Below are 15990 nucleotides of genomic sequence, written 5' to 3' on the forward strand. Positions count from 1 at the left end.
AGAGAGAGAGACAGAGAGAGAGAGAGAGAGAGAGAGACAGAGAGAGAGAGAGAGAGAGAGAGAGGGAGAGAGGGAGAGAGGGAGAGAGGGAGAGCCACAGTGGGTCAGTGACCATTACTGAAAGCAAGAGGAACTTGTCATGTCACATCATACTGAAAGTAAAGCGTGTGTGTCAGTGGTGAGATCTGATGTGTCCAGCATGAGTTCACTCAGCAGAGATCACTGTGAGAGCTGGAGCCCGGGGCAGGTGGCTGCGTACCTGAGTCAGGTGAGTCACTATAATCACACATGTGATGTGACATGTCTGATGTGCACATTCAGTTCATTTATCAAGTGCTTTTCACAATCAGATCTCTCATGTTTACTGTTGAATGCATGTGTGTGTACGATATTTGAATATCACCCGAGATTAACGGTGTTCACAGAACAACATGAGAGACTGTGCAGACACCGTACAGAGACTCAGGATTGATGGCCGTCGCTTTCTGGTAGGCTCTGATTTTGATTTTAGATTCTTGTTTTCTTGTCATGTTTAACTCAAAAACTAATGAGCATCGAATTGAATCTCTGCGTTTGCTGTTTTTCATTGATATCCTTACCAACAGAATCATGATTTAGACTTCACATTTGAGAAAAACACCAGCAAGAGAGAGTTTAAACTCTTTACATGTGAGGAAGTGTGAAACACACATTTGACTTCCTTAAATGTTGACTAATGACTGATGTGTGTGTGCACGCGCTGGGACTTCTGTACTCGATGTTAAACATGACAGATGTGAGACATTTCTGATCTGATCTGATCTGATGATGCTCATAAAAGTTAATGGGTCAAAGGAGTTTGTTCAATGAATTTAATTCAGTGCTCATCTCTTCTCCACTCCAATAACCACAAAACAGAAACTCTTTCAAAATAAAACAAAAGTAACATAAATATGAAGCTTTAGTTTTAAATATTACTCTCCTAACGCAGACGTCCCACACAAAGCGTTCTGGAAAAAACACATCGAACACACAGTTAAATTGGACTATTCTTTCAATTGTACAAGACACTTTTTTTGTATAAATTGTCAACTTTTATCAAGTTTTCATAAAGTGTTTTTTCCTGCCATTAGGGGGCGGTGTGGCTCAGCCGCGTGACGTCATCAAATGCCGTTCTTTCTCTCGCCTCTGAGCTTTCAAGTGCACAAGTTAGTTTTGCAACGGGTTTATCGCGAAAGTAGTAGCAAAAGTCAAGGCGGGAAGATTTGAAACTGCAGTGACAGGTTTGAGAGGTTGTAGATGCCTTTTTGTGGTTTCAATTCTAATCTGAATCTAGGAAACCTGTAAATATGTGCTATGCATTTGTATCTGCCAATGTATTTTGTAAATGCTAGTTTACACATTTGTGACTATTTTTCTGCAACTTCAAATTCAGAAGACAGATTTGTGAGTTTTGTCCATGAGTGCAAATCTCAATATTCAACTTCAGTTTTTTTATTTGACAAGTTTTCACATTGGGGCTGTGAGTGTACATTTTAGTGTACAGGTACAAATACTCACTTTACAAGTTCACAAATTAAAATCTACATGCTCTCAAGTTTTGCTACTGAAATACCTTCATATTTTATTGGGTTATCTCAGACTGAATGGCTGAAACACTTGCATGTGTCATGTGCATTGTTTTGTTTTTAAGCGCAGTATTGAGTCTTTACACAGAATAAAGCTATAACAGCTTCTCTCTCATGTCAGTCGGTCAGTGTGGTTTCTGAAGGTATATTTATCACTGCTTACTGCTTTACATACACTCTTTAAAATAGCATCATGTGTGCAGTATTCAGTCGATAGCATCCTACACTAGTTATTAGTAACAACAGCAGCAAATAATCACATCAATCTAAAGAAAATATCCAGTTATGTACATCATACAAAGATTGTTTTGGCTGAAATCAATTTCACTTTCATTGAAAGTCATTTGTGTACTTCCAGTACAATAGTTTAATTCAATTCAATTCAATTTTATTTATATAGCGCTTTTCACAATGGGCATTGTTCCAAAGCAGCTTTACAGGAGAAAATAAGAAAAACTGAAAAACACAAAAAAGCTAAAACACAGCACAGTGTATGGTGTTTATAGAACAAGCAAGATCATTCTAGTAAATAATATCTAATAAATGCAGTCTCCCGGTGGTTTATTTATCATATTCTGCATGAAGTGAATGCTTGGCTGAAAAGATGTGTCTTTAATCTAGATTTAAATTGGGAGAGTGTGTCTGACCCTGGAATAGTATCAGGGAGCCTATTCCAGAGTTTAGGTGCTACGTATGAGAAAGCTCCGCCCCCTTTGGTGGATTTAGTTATTCTAGGTGTTATCAAAAGTCTGGAGTTTTGAGATCTTAGAGAGCGTGATGGGTTGTAGTGTGGTAGAAGCTCTGTTATGTAGGTAGGGGCTAAACCGTTTAAGGCTTTATAAGTGATGGGTAACCAGTGAAGGGTTGATAACATTGGGGTTATGTGATGGTATTTTCTGGACCTGGTTAGAACTCTGGCAGCTGCATTCTGAACTAACTGTAGTTTATTTATTGATGCTGCAGGACAACCACTAAGCAGTGCATTACAGTAGTCCGGTCTTGAGGTCACAAATGCATGAATAAGCTTCTCTGCGTCAGCAACACATAGAATATTTCATAATTTGGCAACATTTCTAAGGTGGAAGAAGGCTGTTTTGTGACATTTGAGATGTGATTTTTAAATGACAGGTTGCTGTCTAATATAACGCCGAGGTCTTTAACTGTATTTGTTGGAGTAACAGTGCAGCCTTCAATTTGCAGGTTATAATCCGAAATATTCTGCTCACGTGTCTTTGGTCCGATAAGTAATATTTCTGTTTTATTAGAATTTAAAAGAAGGAAATTACAAGTCATCCAATGTGTTATATCTTTGATGCACTCTGCCAATTTGGATAGTTGGAAGGAATCATCTGGTCTTGATGAGATATACTGTATAGCTGAGTATCATCTGCATAACAGTGGAAGCTAATTCCATGTTTTCTAATAATGTTTCCAAGGGGCAGCATGTATATGGAGAACAGCAAGGGTCCTAAAACCGATCCCTGAGGCAATCCATAATTTACTTGCGTTGATGATTCCTCATTTAAGTGGACAAATTGATGTCTGTCTGATAAGTAAGATCTGAACCATTGTAGTGCCTGTCCCTGAATACCGGTATAATTGTGTAAGCGATCTAGAAGTATTTTATGGTCTACATGCGGACCGCGAGGTGCGTCCATTGACGTAATAAATAAATGAACACCTAACATTATTTTCTAATGCAATAAAATTTATACCAGGCACATCAAGGTCCGCTCAGTAGCAGTTTGGGTCCTACGGCACCACGGACAGTTAACATTTGTGCACTGTTGCTAATACGTTCAGACGTAGTGAAGAGGGAAGAGAGCCGAGACAGACTCGCTGCACAGCGCGCAGACAGATGTAACTGTCAGTGACTGAAAAACAATGTCCTTTTCAAAAATTAGAAAAGTTGACGCTGAAAACCATGTTTTCCGAGATGAATGGGTCGAGAGATTTGCATTTATTGTTCCTGCATCGACATGCACGAGGCCAGTGTTCTGCCAATTTATGCTACCCATAAATTTGTGCTACCCTCGTGTTGTGATTGGGTTGGGGGAGGGGTTATTTAGGTGTAAAGGTCTTTGCACATACAGTCCAAAATTTTCGTATGCGTTTTTTCGTATTAGGCTCTTGTTTGTATGGTGTCTCTGAATTGTTATTAAAGGCCACTCAAAATGCTTGACGGATGCAAAAAACGCAGAAAATCGAACCCGGTCTGAATTTTTTTATGACGGACGAAAATATCGGAGGCAGTGTGTGTAAATGTGATTGACACAACGTGAGGTCGTATTTATTTTTTAACGTGCGGAAATTTCGGACTCAATGTGCAATGGGCTTAAGGGTTGGGTTGGGGGAGGGGTTAGTCCTGTTTTGTATGGCGGTAGCGAAATTTGATAGGGATGCATAAATTGGCAGAACACCGGTTTGTCTCATTTGCTCGGAGTCTGTTGCGGTTGTCAAATGTGGAAACATTAAACGGCATTATGAAATTAGACATAGACACTATGAAGAAACTTGCCCGCAGCAGTCCGAGGTAAGGACACGGAAATATATGAGCTCAAAGCCCAGTAGGAGCGATCTACACGGGTCCTCCTCCCTCACTTACCGCCCAACAACCAGCATATGAATGTTCACAGTGGATCTTAGGAAAACACAACAAGCCCTTTACTGATGGGGAAATAGTAAAAGAGTGCATGGAGGCTGCGTGTGAAACACGTTTAGAAGGAAATTAAAGACATGAACTAAAAGAAAATATTGAACAACCCCCCCTTTCATCTGCACCAGCCACCAGAAGAGCTGAAATGTTATCAGAGGATGATCAGTCACAACTTCATGCTGCTATTTGTTAATCTCAGTTCAGCAGAAAACAACTCGTTAGTTTTCTTTTAAAGTTGTTCATGTTGAAATGAATGTATGTTCAGTGCAGGTTTAGAGATTAGGGAATTTTGCACATTTTCCTTCATTATATTGTTGTCAGACATTGTAATGCCGTTTTATAGATATGAAAAGACATGTTTATTTCTTTGGTCTGCCAAAAACCATCAATTCATGTTTTTAGGTATTTAATTATCCGGACCTCGGCTGGTAATGAGGGTTCGTTTACTGGACCTCAAGTGATTTTACTTGAAGACTCCTGGACAGTATGGAACGCAGCACTAAGGTCAAGCAGGACTAGGAGTGAGATGTTACCTTTATCTGATGCTATAAGCAGGTCGTTTGTAATTTTAACGAGCGCAGTTTCAGTACTATGATGCTGGAATTTTTCGTGTATGTCATTATTTTGTAAGAAAGAGCACAACTGAGTGGACACTACTTTTTCTAGTATTTTAGACAGGTAAGGGAGATTTGAAATCGGTCTATAGTTTCCTAGTTCATTGGGGTGTAAGTTTGGTTTCTTGATAAGAGGCTTAATGACGGCCAGCTTAAGGGTCCTGGGACATGGCCTAGATTAATTGACGAGTTGATAATGTTATAAATGGGCTCAATTGCAACGGTTAATAACTCTTTTAATAATTTAGTTTAGTTCTATATGTGCAGGTGACACGTCTTTACTCGTGTGATTTGTTTTGGTTTTTCACGAAGATGTAATTATTGCACTTCAGAAACTTTGAAAAACTGCCATTAATGGCGTATAAAAGTCATTTTTTATGTCTGTTGTTTGTTCTGACAGAATCTCTCTGACGGTGACCTGAACAAATTCAGCCTTGTCCACAGACCGTAAGGAATCTCTTTTTGTTCTTGAGTTTCTCTTTTCTGATGTTTAGTGATGTGTTTTCCATGCAAAACAGTTTTTCTACACGACTACACATTGACATTCACACTGAAGTTTTTACTCTAATGTGTTTGATACGAAGGCTTATTACACGGCTGGTTGGAATGCTTGATTCTGATTGGCCAGTCGCGACATTTGCAGGTTGGTTATTACCAGATAACAACCTCTCAAAACTAATAACACATGGTAACCCAGATGCAGCAAATCATTTTGACAGGTTTTTTGACCAATTAAAATATAAATGTATCTTTTGATAACATGTATGACATTATATCTACAAATGATTCAACCAAATTGCCTGTTCCTGACATCTTAATGTCGTTTCTTACCTTAAAACCGGAAGTCAACGGCTTTTCCTCGAAGGTCTGCATTCGGTAAAAATGAGCTAACCAAATATTTCAGATTCACATTTCATGTCCAGTTTTTTCTCATGTGGCAAGTAGGCATGTAATAAGCGGAATAATGTACAAGCAGCCGGCTGTTATGGTGAAATAAGACCCTTCGGTGTGACACAAGACCCTCTTCTGGGATTATTTCTGCCATGACAACCGGCTGACTGGACATGATCTCTTACTGGAAAACACTCAAAAGAGTTAGGAAGAGATGGCGAGATGATCAGAGGCATTAGTCTAAATATAGAGTGCAGTTTCATAATCCTCATTACAAACCACTTCTGTGGAAACTACACACACAGCTGTCTGACACACAACACCAGTTCAGACAACTCTTAACACACACACACTCACAGTCAGTCATGGAGCGCTTCACCGCACCTGCTACTGTTAAACTACGGTAAGAAAACAGTTTTCATCTCCTTATAAATCAATCCTTTACTCTTATTTAGTGTTGAGAAGTTGTCTGCTCTTAGTTTGGGTTTGATTACGGTAGTGTTTGTTTTATAAATGCATACACAATAACACGCAAAGTGTGATTTACCAACAAGAGACATCATCGACAAAACAACCGGAGAGTATTTTCAGTATTTTGTCATTTGTGTACTATACGTATACTGACAGTTTAATACTTGTAGCACATGTTTTACTTGATGATGATGATGATGATGATGAAAGTACACCTGAAGTAGACACTCAGTTAACTACTAGTTTAAAAGGTTTTATTCTGCAAATCATCGTACTTCACTTTACGTACACCACAGTGTTTCTGTTTATTTTTGAAATACACTTTGAAGTGTACTGTACTTGAAGTAGATTTGAAGCATAGCAAACGATTGAGTACCAGTACAGATTCAAGAGACTTCAAGAACACCATTACAAGTCGACTGAAAGGTTATTTTCGATGTTTATTTGAAAGCCTTGAGTAAACTTGTTTTGTGTTTGGGTGGTGATGACAGACGTCTGAGAGATTGTGTTGAGACCGCAGTGAAGTTCTGCAGTAATTATACGTCTGGATCATCACAGACTCTCTATCTGACATTAGATCAGCTTTACGCTTGAGCAGACCTGACGAGAAGTGAAACGAAAAGCTTTCCTGTGGCTCAGTGGTTCGAGCGTGGCACTAGCAATGCCAAGGTCATCGCACATAGTCAGAAACAAATGTACAGAAGTACAATGCAATGTGCTGGAAGTGGCTTTGGATAAAAGCGTCTACCAAATGCAGAAATGCCAATGTCACAGTAAATCTATATGTTAGATTGCAGTTAACATTGATCATGTTCTCTGTTGTGTTCTGTTCCTCAGGCAGATCCAAAAAATTGTTCAGGACATTAAGAAGAATGACGACAGTCTTTTCAACCGATTAAAACGGTTTGTTCACAATACACTTCACTTTCCTGTCGACTGGTTCAACCAAAAAATCACTACGAACATCATCCACTCGCCGACAAACACAAAGTGGCAGAATGGATTTCTGTCTTAAGTTAAAACATTTGCTCTTTGTTATCTAATGAAATGAGGAGATTTTGAAGTGCGGCTTGTTTGTTTGGAGTGATTGTTGTCTGATGACTCTTTTCTCAAAAACATACACGACGATGATGATGTGAGGGACAGAGATGAATGGTGAGTTAAAGAAAAGATGACGATAACGTCTGGAACAAGCATACGCCGGGTGAAAATAGCAGCGGGAAACATCTGTGGGCCGTCACGTCTCACTTCCCTCTAACACACACACACACAGAGAGAGAGAGAGAGAGAGTTTAGGTGCGGTGCGTATGACAAACAACAGTACGTTTACAGCTGCTTTAACTGTAAGAACACACAGAAACAATCTTATTGGTGTTGTGTTAGAATGTCTCGTGTGCAATAGTGAGGAAGAAAATATCACCTGAGATGAGCCACCTGCAGAAATCACCCCGGACATCTAACAAACACAAAATACATTTCTATTTCATTTAATACGAATAGTTCATGTTCATTATACTATGTTTTTAACTTGAACTTTATTATTCCTCGTTTCTTAGGTTTCAGACTGAACAAACTGCTAATATTCTCAAAAGCGGGAGAAATACGTTGGACCGGTATGATGCATGTTTCACTGTGTTGACACAGTTTATGTGTAATGTCTGAATCATCTGTGCCGTCTTTACACAGAGCACACACATTCAGTCGGCACTGCACTTCTTGCTGTTTTTCTATTTTATTTCAGGATCAAGAAAAAGGGACCACCAAAAGTTCCTACAAGAGACTATCAGGGCAAGTTCAAATCAATGAGATCTGCAGTGAAAACAGCCACATTTCATACCGCCTCGCCTGAACCTGAACGCAAAAAGAAAAGAAACGTGTCCCTACGAACAATAACTATAGCTTTACCTGTGCCTTTACCTGTGTTTTACATACCTGTGTGATTTCAGGTGACGCAGCAGAAAGTGAGAAGTATTCTGACTCAGATTTCGTAAGTGTGTGTGTACAGAACATTCAACACTTCACTTCAGTTTGAGGATATCTTCATTTCACTCCGCGCCACAAAAGATGACTAATGTTTTTACATGTGACGCGTGTGATTAAAACCACTAACCTTTGGTTAAAAATAAATCTGTTAAATAATAAAAGCCGTAGGTTTATATGAATGATTTATAATTGTAGCTGATTGAGAAGTTACGCACAGACTGAGAAACGCACTTAAACATGGATCACGCGTGTTGATGTGTAACAGGACAGTGACACGTATGAAGACCCTCAGGGTGACCATGACGACAACTATGAACCTCCACCGAGATCTGAAGGTCACGCTGTGAAGGGCTTCAGTGTTTCTCCGTCCATCGCAAACTCCAGAGGACAGTATGTGGGTGAGTGTCTGTCATCACACAGGCTCATTGGGGTCATTCACATTTCACTGCACGGTTAGACACACGGCTGTTATGATCTTTCTCTAGTGTGCTTTTATTTGATTTCAGTATGTTTTCATTCTCAGTTTGCGCTCATAAAAGAAACGTTTTCTGTGATTGAATGATGACATTAGTTTACATCTGGGTTGCAGGTTTAGTCGTCAAATGAAATCAGACGTACTGAGTTTTTCTTCTGTATATCAGACAGCTGTCGTGGTCGACCCGTCCCTTCCTTTCATCTGCCACAGAGGAACAAACACCCGTCAGCCAGCAGAAACCAGCGAACAGAGAACCAGCACCGGCAGGACAACGAGAATGTACAGCAGACGTTTACTGTTAACATTGACCTGAAGTGACATTATTCACCTCACTGTGTGATCCTCATCTGTGTTCAGGACGATTACATTGAACCCCAGGAGGAGGAGGAGGATGATGATGATGATAACTACATCGACCCCACTGAAGAAACACCAACAAGTACAACATTCTGAAGACTTTTGTTTTGTAATGGCTGTAAATCAAGCATTTCTGATGACGTTTACTGTGTTTTTACAGAACCTTCTGTTAACAGAGGAGTCAAGCCATGTGTCCGTGCTCATGTACACAGTCCAGGTCAGAATAAAACTCTAGAATACAAAAATTAATGGCAGTAGTGTGCTTTTAACTCTAGGATGGGATTTGTTCAGGAACTGAATCGTTTTAATCAAATTAGTTGATATATTGAGGCATATCTACACTGTTTATTCAACTCTTGTTTCAGATGTCTATGAAGTGCCTGACGTAGGGGTAAGTTACTAAATGCATCACATAATAACGCACACTATTATGACCTCATTTCATGTCAATCTCATGTTAAATAACACACACGTGTGTGTGTGTGTGTGTGTGTGTGTGTGTGTGTGTGTGTGTGTGTGTGTGTGTGTGTGCGTGTGTGTGTGTGTGTGTGTGTGTCATACCTCACCCAAACATTAAAAGAAAAAATAATTCTGATTTCCAATAATCACATACTTCATGGATTCATGAATACGAAGTGAATATAATGACCTTTGTTTAAAATGATGCTTCATGTGTGCTGTGTGTCTGATCACAGGAGAATTGTCAGTTTGACAAGAGGTAAGATTATATATCCAATCAATCTTGATGTTATTTCAAATGATTAATGTCTCTGTGCACACCTGTCAGTATCTGCAGAGTTTAACATGATAAGAACAAGTGAGATTATCATGAAGTCTATTATCAGACGTGTTCATGTATGTGTTGTGTTTAGCAGGACGAACACACACGTGATTCCTCCTAAAGTCAGTCCAAGGTATTACACAGATCAGCACGTCGTGTACCTCTTACTCTTTCAATAGTGCATGAACCTCTGTCATAACTGACATGAGGATTTTCAGCTGTTTGACGTGTGTTTTCCATGTATAGAACATTTCCGAATATGTCTTAAACATGCGCTAAACATGAATTCTAGTGTTCGATCAATATGTGTTTGTTTGTTTCTTTGTTTGTACAGAATGAAAATCAGAAGACCAACTGTGACTCCAGTGAGAATCTCATCAATTAACTTGGAATGAATATTGAATAATAATGAATGTTAATTATCATCACGGTGGTGTTTTCACTATGGTACTCTTTGTTGATGACTGTATGTGTTTGTGTACATGTAAATGATATCATGCGAGCGTGTTTTTGAGCAGAAGCCAAACTCTGAGGATGAGTATGAAACGTGTGATGCAGATGACGGTGAGTGATGAACTAAAAACACTCGCGCGATCATCTACACACTTTCAGTTCTATTGTAACGTGTACTGGATTTCTGTTATCAGGTGTTAATAAAAGGCCAGAAGAGACCAGAAGACCGTCCATTCCCACACCTCGACCCAGAGACCTGTGAGACACGTCACGTCATGACATTACAAACATTAAACTCTCTTTAAACACGCATGGATTTCACTTCAATCATTGATTCTTGTTTTAGGAAGAAATCAAGTCCTGCTTTGACTCCGGTGCGCACGAAATTCATTGATACATATACAGTATGTTTCAAATCAGTCATGGCTCAAAATGTTTATTGACAAATAATAATTCATTATTGCAGAAACCAAACGTTGCTCACAGAGATACTGAAGGTAACTGCCACAATCACGTGATATGATACTGACTGCTCCTGTTCTTAAAGCAATAACTGTTTAGTGTCGTTCAGTCATCATCTTGCGTGTTCATAGTTATCTCACGGGTTTATGATCTGTCTGGTAACGGTCATTTAATGTCCTCAGCAGACATCGCGAGTCCGCCGACAACTGGATTCTACCGAGTCACGTAAGAAACCAGTGAAAACTCTTTCATCCCTGTTGAAACAAACAGCATATGCTGGGTTAGGTATGTTTTGATGCTGGTTTGACCAGCTTAAACCAGCATATGCTGGTCTTTTCAACGGGGATATGAAGGACTGTGTGATAATGTGAAGATAAGAAGTAAAGTTCAGTCTCCTCTTGTGCAGAAGGCCTCTGACCCGACAGATTGCCACCCAGGGTAAGAGTCTCACAGACAGAAGACATAATACAGAACAAACCCATTTCCTGTATGTTCATATGATGTCATGTCTACAGGCAGAGAGAGCAGAGCCGCTGGAGACGCTGAAGAGGTAAAAACACATTTGAAATCTCCACTACACATTGATGATACAGACCTCATCGTGTGTGTGTGTGTGTGTGTGTGTGTGTGTGTCAGGAGGCGGGTGTGTACGGGAAGGTTTGGTACGCCAGCAGCTGTGATCGCAGGACGGCGGAGGACGCTCTCATTCGCTCGGCTAAGGTTTGTGTCATCATGGCATTCTTTTATTTCACGTCAGACTGTAACGTTTGTGTGTTTTGTACCTCAGGACGGCTCGTTTCTGCTCAGGAAGAGTTCCGGCGTGGATGCCCAGCAGCCGTACACACTAGTGGTGTTCTACAGCGGGCGCGTGTACAACATCCCCGTGCGCTACATCACTTCATCCAAACAGTTCGCGCTGGGCAAAGAGAAACAAGGAGAAGAGGTGAAGAAACGCAGCATTTATTTATTATTATACTGAACATTTATATATCGGAGGTTTGTCATTATTTACTCACCCGGAGCTGTGGAGTTTATTACAGCTCTTATTATAAACAGATACGGTAAAAATACAGCAGCACAATTAGGGCTGTGCCGATAAACGATATCATATCGAATCGCGATAGAATGTATTTCAAAAACGATGATAAGCTATTGGCATTTTGACTCGATATGGATTAATCTTACAGTCTAACAGAACGCAGAAATAAACGCAACAACAGTCAGTCAGCGTGCAGCTTTTATCATGCGCATCAATGTACAAAGTCCATTTCATACTGCACTTGGCAAAGAAAACTCGACATGAGGAGGAAAACATGACTGGAAGCGGAAACAAAGGTGAAACTAACCTCGAGTTGTCATCACGCGGTTTATCAAGTGTCTTGTTTTTTTTTCGCAATCGCCGGTTAAACAAAACAAACTTGAGGCGCAATTGCAAGCGAGTTACTTCGAAACTCAAGCACAAACGTTTTTATATCCATCGTTAACATATCTGCTAACATGAGCTGGTGCTTATGAAACAAACCAGCGCCGCCCTGTACAGATCAGAGATGTAATGAAGTGAGTTTGTGTGCACATTAAAATATTGAACCTTGTATGTAAGATGCTTGTGTAACCGGTCCCACTTGCACCGCTCTGCACGGGCCTCGAACTGGCGACGGTCCGGATGGGAGACGGGCGCTCTAATGAGGAGGCTAAAGACCGCAGTCTCTAGCTTCTGTCGCTAGAGCGTCTCTGTTGGTCGGGGAGTGAGATTTACACACTGCACAGCTCTTCACTAGCTGGCCTCCGTTACACTTGCATGATTAAAGAAATGTACTACAGTTTATGTGAGATGTCTTCAAGGTTCACTGAATGCATTGAATGAATCCCACTACTCGAGCAAGACATTATTGCAGCGTTATGTGTGTGCGCAGGTGCTGAGCCAATAGCGTTCGTATGTACGCAGTAACGGAGCCCTTTCATTGGTTGAATGTAGTGAACGAACACTCCCTTTACTTAACGAGTCAATTGAGTCAAAATGGCCTAATATCCTCTGTGTTACAACAGTGCATTAATTTAATTGAATTTTAACTGGTTAAAGGTTAACTTTTGTTAATAAACTGTATTTAAAATAGATTCTTTTAAATACAGTTTTTTAATTAAATATATATCGAAATAAATATCGTTATCGATCAATATAGAAAAAAACTATTGAGTTTACTTTTTTGCCATATCGCCCAGCCCTAAGCACAATAGAGAATAGAGCATAGGACTGATCAATCTGTCACTCATCAGAACATTCATTCTGTTAATCCACTACTGTCGTTGTGATTGCTGTAAGAAGACAAATAAAAGTCATTCATCCCTCGTGTGTGTGTGTGTGTGTGTGTTTCAGCGGTTCAGCAGCGTTTCAGACATCATTGAGAATCATCAGAAGAATCCTTTAGTTCTGGTGGATTCACAGAACAACACCAAAGACTCCACCAAACTCAAACATGCGGTGAAACCATGAGAGACCTGCAGAAACCACATCAAACCATCAAACCGCTGTGTGTAGAGATGAAAACTGACCAGGATAGAACGACGTCATCTGGGACCTGCTGCTACCTTTCACATTAATAAACAAAGTATGGCTGAAAAACAGTGAAAGTATAAAGAGTTTTATTATTTGCGTTCATCCGCCCTACAGAAGGAGGTCATCACACCGCTCGGTGTATCATTCATCCTTTTCTTGGTCAGTAACGGTAAAAAGGTCAAATATATCATTTGTTATTAAGACCTTGCTTATGAATGGTTTGTTTTGTGTAAAAATGTTGTAAGCATTAAAAAATTAAAACAAAGAAATGTTCGATTTGGTAAATGTTTAATAATAATAATACATTTATTTGTCTATAGTGCCTTTAAAAGTTTACAGCTTTACAGCAAACATCACATCAGGTAAAACAACAAAGTAATGGGCGATGATGATGTTATCGTATATCGCCGATGTCTCGCAAATATCCCGATGTCGATTACAACAGACAGATACCAGGCGATAATCGATAACAATGGAAAATACGCGTTATAACATTATCATGCGATGTAGGCTTTAGCGTGAAGGTTCATGTTCATATGCACAGGCAGTCAGTAATATGGTGGTTTTTCTAGACATATTATTGACTTTTCTTATATTCTAAATATATTACTGAGTTTTCTTATATAAAATAGTTTTCTTATATAAAAGAGTACATTTAAAGGTAGTTATAGAGTTCATGCACTTCTCTGATCTTAACAAGGGCTACGGGCCTCATGTATGAGTTTGAACACTTGAACACCTGCGTACACACCAAATATCTTCTCACACTAAACAGGAACTGCACGTACACCACAAACACTTTTGTAGAGAGGTTTAATTAAGAACGCTGGGTTGTTTATCATTATCACTAAACAATGAGCTCATTTTTAATAAAACACACTTTTGTAGAGAAGTTTAACAGCCAAGGACGCTGGGGTGCTCGTTATCACTAAACCATGAGTTCATTTTTAAAACCAATGTTAAATCATGTATCGTCCGAAAGCCCCCGGAAAGGTGTCAAGATAAAGAGCACATGATATACGTATGTGTTGATTGAAAGGCGCTCCCTACGATTAAGTCCTAATATGGTAGGCCGGAAATATAACTGTAGCGAGCGCAGGCTGAAATGTAACTGTAGCGAGTGATAAGGGGATGGACCAATAAAATAAGTGATGTCATGTAAAACATGATTGGTTTGAACTGTGATAATAACTTGAGAACAATGTATAAAAGATGGAGTCAGACATGTATTCATTGGACATCATCAGATGAACTCTGTATGTCTCTCTTTGATTGCTCGAGCAAATAAAGATTGAAACCTCTTGAAACCTGGCTCTCTGGTCTTCGTGAATTCTTTCAACATTGGCTGATCGACTTTTCGCCACGTCAGTAACAGTGACAGAATTTTGGAAGCGCTGTTTTGTTGGGTCAGTTGAAAGTGCTGCTGGTTTCTGCCGGTCGCTGCACACACAGACCAAGAGAAAGACGAGCTGCGTCGGCAAAGCAAAACCTCACGCTCGCGTCGCGGGGCTGTACCGGTGTTCCAATGGTCCTCCCTGTCAGATATTCCCACCGCAGGGCAAAACTTCATATAATCTAAACCACATCGACAAAATAAACATGTAGAATGATTTCACAATGCAAAATACCCTGTCAGATGGTCCTACCATCATAAAATAAACATGTAGGATTCATTTACAATTTAATCAAATTGTACTATAGGTATTAAATAATATGTGACCCTGGACAACAAAACCAGTCTTATGGGTCAATTTTTTGAAATTGAGATTTTTACATAATCTGAAAGCTGAATATATAGATATATGAGTGTTAGAATAGGAGAATATCTGGCTGAGATACAACCGTTTAAAACTCTGGAATCTGAGAGTGCAAAATAATCAAAATATTGAGAAAATTGCCTTTGAAGTTGTTAATCAGGGGCACTGTGGCAGACCATCCACTCACAAAAATAAAGTTTTTATATATTTACGGTAGGAAATTTACAAAATATCTTCATGGAACATGATCTTTACTTAATATCCTAATGATTTTTGGCATAAAAGAAAAACCGATCATTTTGACCCACACAATGTATTTTTGTCTTTTACTAAAAATGTTCCCGTGCTACTTCACGCCGGCTTCACACAGCACGCGTAAGCAGAGCGTAGGCGGAGCGGCAGCGGCGCGTAGGGAGAGCGTTAGCAGCGCATGCTCATTGTCCTTTCATACCGGCAGTGTATGCACCGCGCTGCCTGGGTAACTGTTACCACAGTACAACAATGCAATTTCACATTACGTTATTTACATGCATCAATGAGCAAAATATCTTCCAGAACTTCATCAAAGCGCTTTTAAGTAGATTGCATAACTATGATTTGTTATATCCGCCTGTTTCATGCTCTTTTAGATCTGTGTAGTACAAGTTATAAATAAGAAGCCATATGGTGCTTTGAAGGATACGAAGTCACTTAAGGGTTAACTCACCGTAGGAGAGAGTGACTGACTTGTGATGCGATTGCTTTTCTCTCACACATACGCAATATAAGCATATAACACGATGTCTATGTAGTTTTATCTGTTTTTTCAGAAGGTTATGATGACAGTGGGGTTCAGACAGTAACCTGACAGCTTAATGCGATCGTTTTCCACTCCTTCATTTGCAATATAAGCATAACATCTAAGATATACTTGTATTATAAATCCTTTA

At 39.6% G+C, this 15990-nt stretch overlaps 1 protein-coding gene across 6 annotated transcripts; it reads left to right on the forward strand.

Moving 5' to 3' along the window:
* Positions 1-81: 81 nt before the first annotated feature.
* Positions 82-14615, forward strand: blnk (B cell linker). Of its 6 annotated transcripts, none has more exons than XM_057342565.1 (25): positions 82-268; positions 426-488; positions 5278-5324; positions 7077-7142; positions 7796-7852; positions 7981-8027; positions 8186-8226; positions 8488-8620; positions 8864-8976; positions 9055-9136; positions 9215-9271; positions 9420-9445; positions 9750-9772; positions 9927-9968; positions 10170-10200; positions 10354-10399; positions 10483-10546; positions 10635-10662; positions 10755-10785; positions 10933-10975; positions 11160-11188; positions 11266-11300; positions 11387-11470; positions 11538-11693; positions 13125-14615. In XM_057342565.1, the coding sequence occupies exons 1-25, from the start codon at positions 140-142 to the stop codon at positions 13239-13241; spliced, it is 1590 nt and encodes a 529-aa protein (XP_057198548.1). In that variant the 5' UTR covers positions 82-139; the 3' UTR covers positions 13242-14615. The 6 variants fall into 6 exon arrangements, with proteins under 6 accessions (XP_057198548.1, XP_057198544.1, XP_057198549.1 ...); XM_057342561.1 differs by having other exon boundaries at positions 83-268; positions 11157-11188; XM_057342566.1 differs by having other exon boundaries at positions 83-268; positions 10936-10975.
* The last annotated feature ends 1375 nt before the right edge of the window (positions 14616-15990 follow it).

This window comes from Triplophysa rosa, linkage group LG9 (genome assembly GCF_024868665.1).
Source record: "Triplophysa rosa linkage group LG9, Trosa_1v2, whole genome shotgun sequence".
In the NCBI taxonomy this organism is placed as follows: Eukaryota; Metazoa; Chordata; class Actinopteri; order Cypriniformes; family Nemacheilidae; genus Triplophysa; species Triplophysa rosa.

What these genes read in the sequence shown, in the direction of transcription:
- blnk (XM_057342561.1), top strand. Translation starts at nt 140, where the DNA reads ATGTCACATCATACTGAAAGTAAAGCGTGTGTGTCAGTGGTGAGATCT. An exon ending in CTCCAGAGGACAGTATGTGG is followed by an intron (nt 8,621 to 8,863) that starts GTGAGTGTCTGT and finishes TCTGTATATCAG; the next exon opens with ACAGCTGTCGTGGTCGACCC. An exon ending in AACGTGTGATGCAGATGACG is followed by an intron (nt 10,400 to 10,482) that starts GTGAGTGATGAA and finishes TTCTGTTATCAG; the next exon opens with GTGTTAATAAAAGGCCAGAA.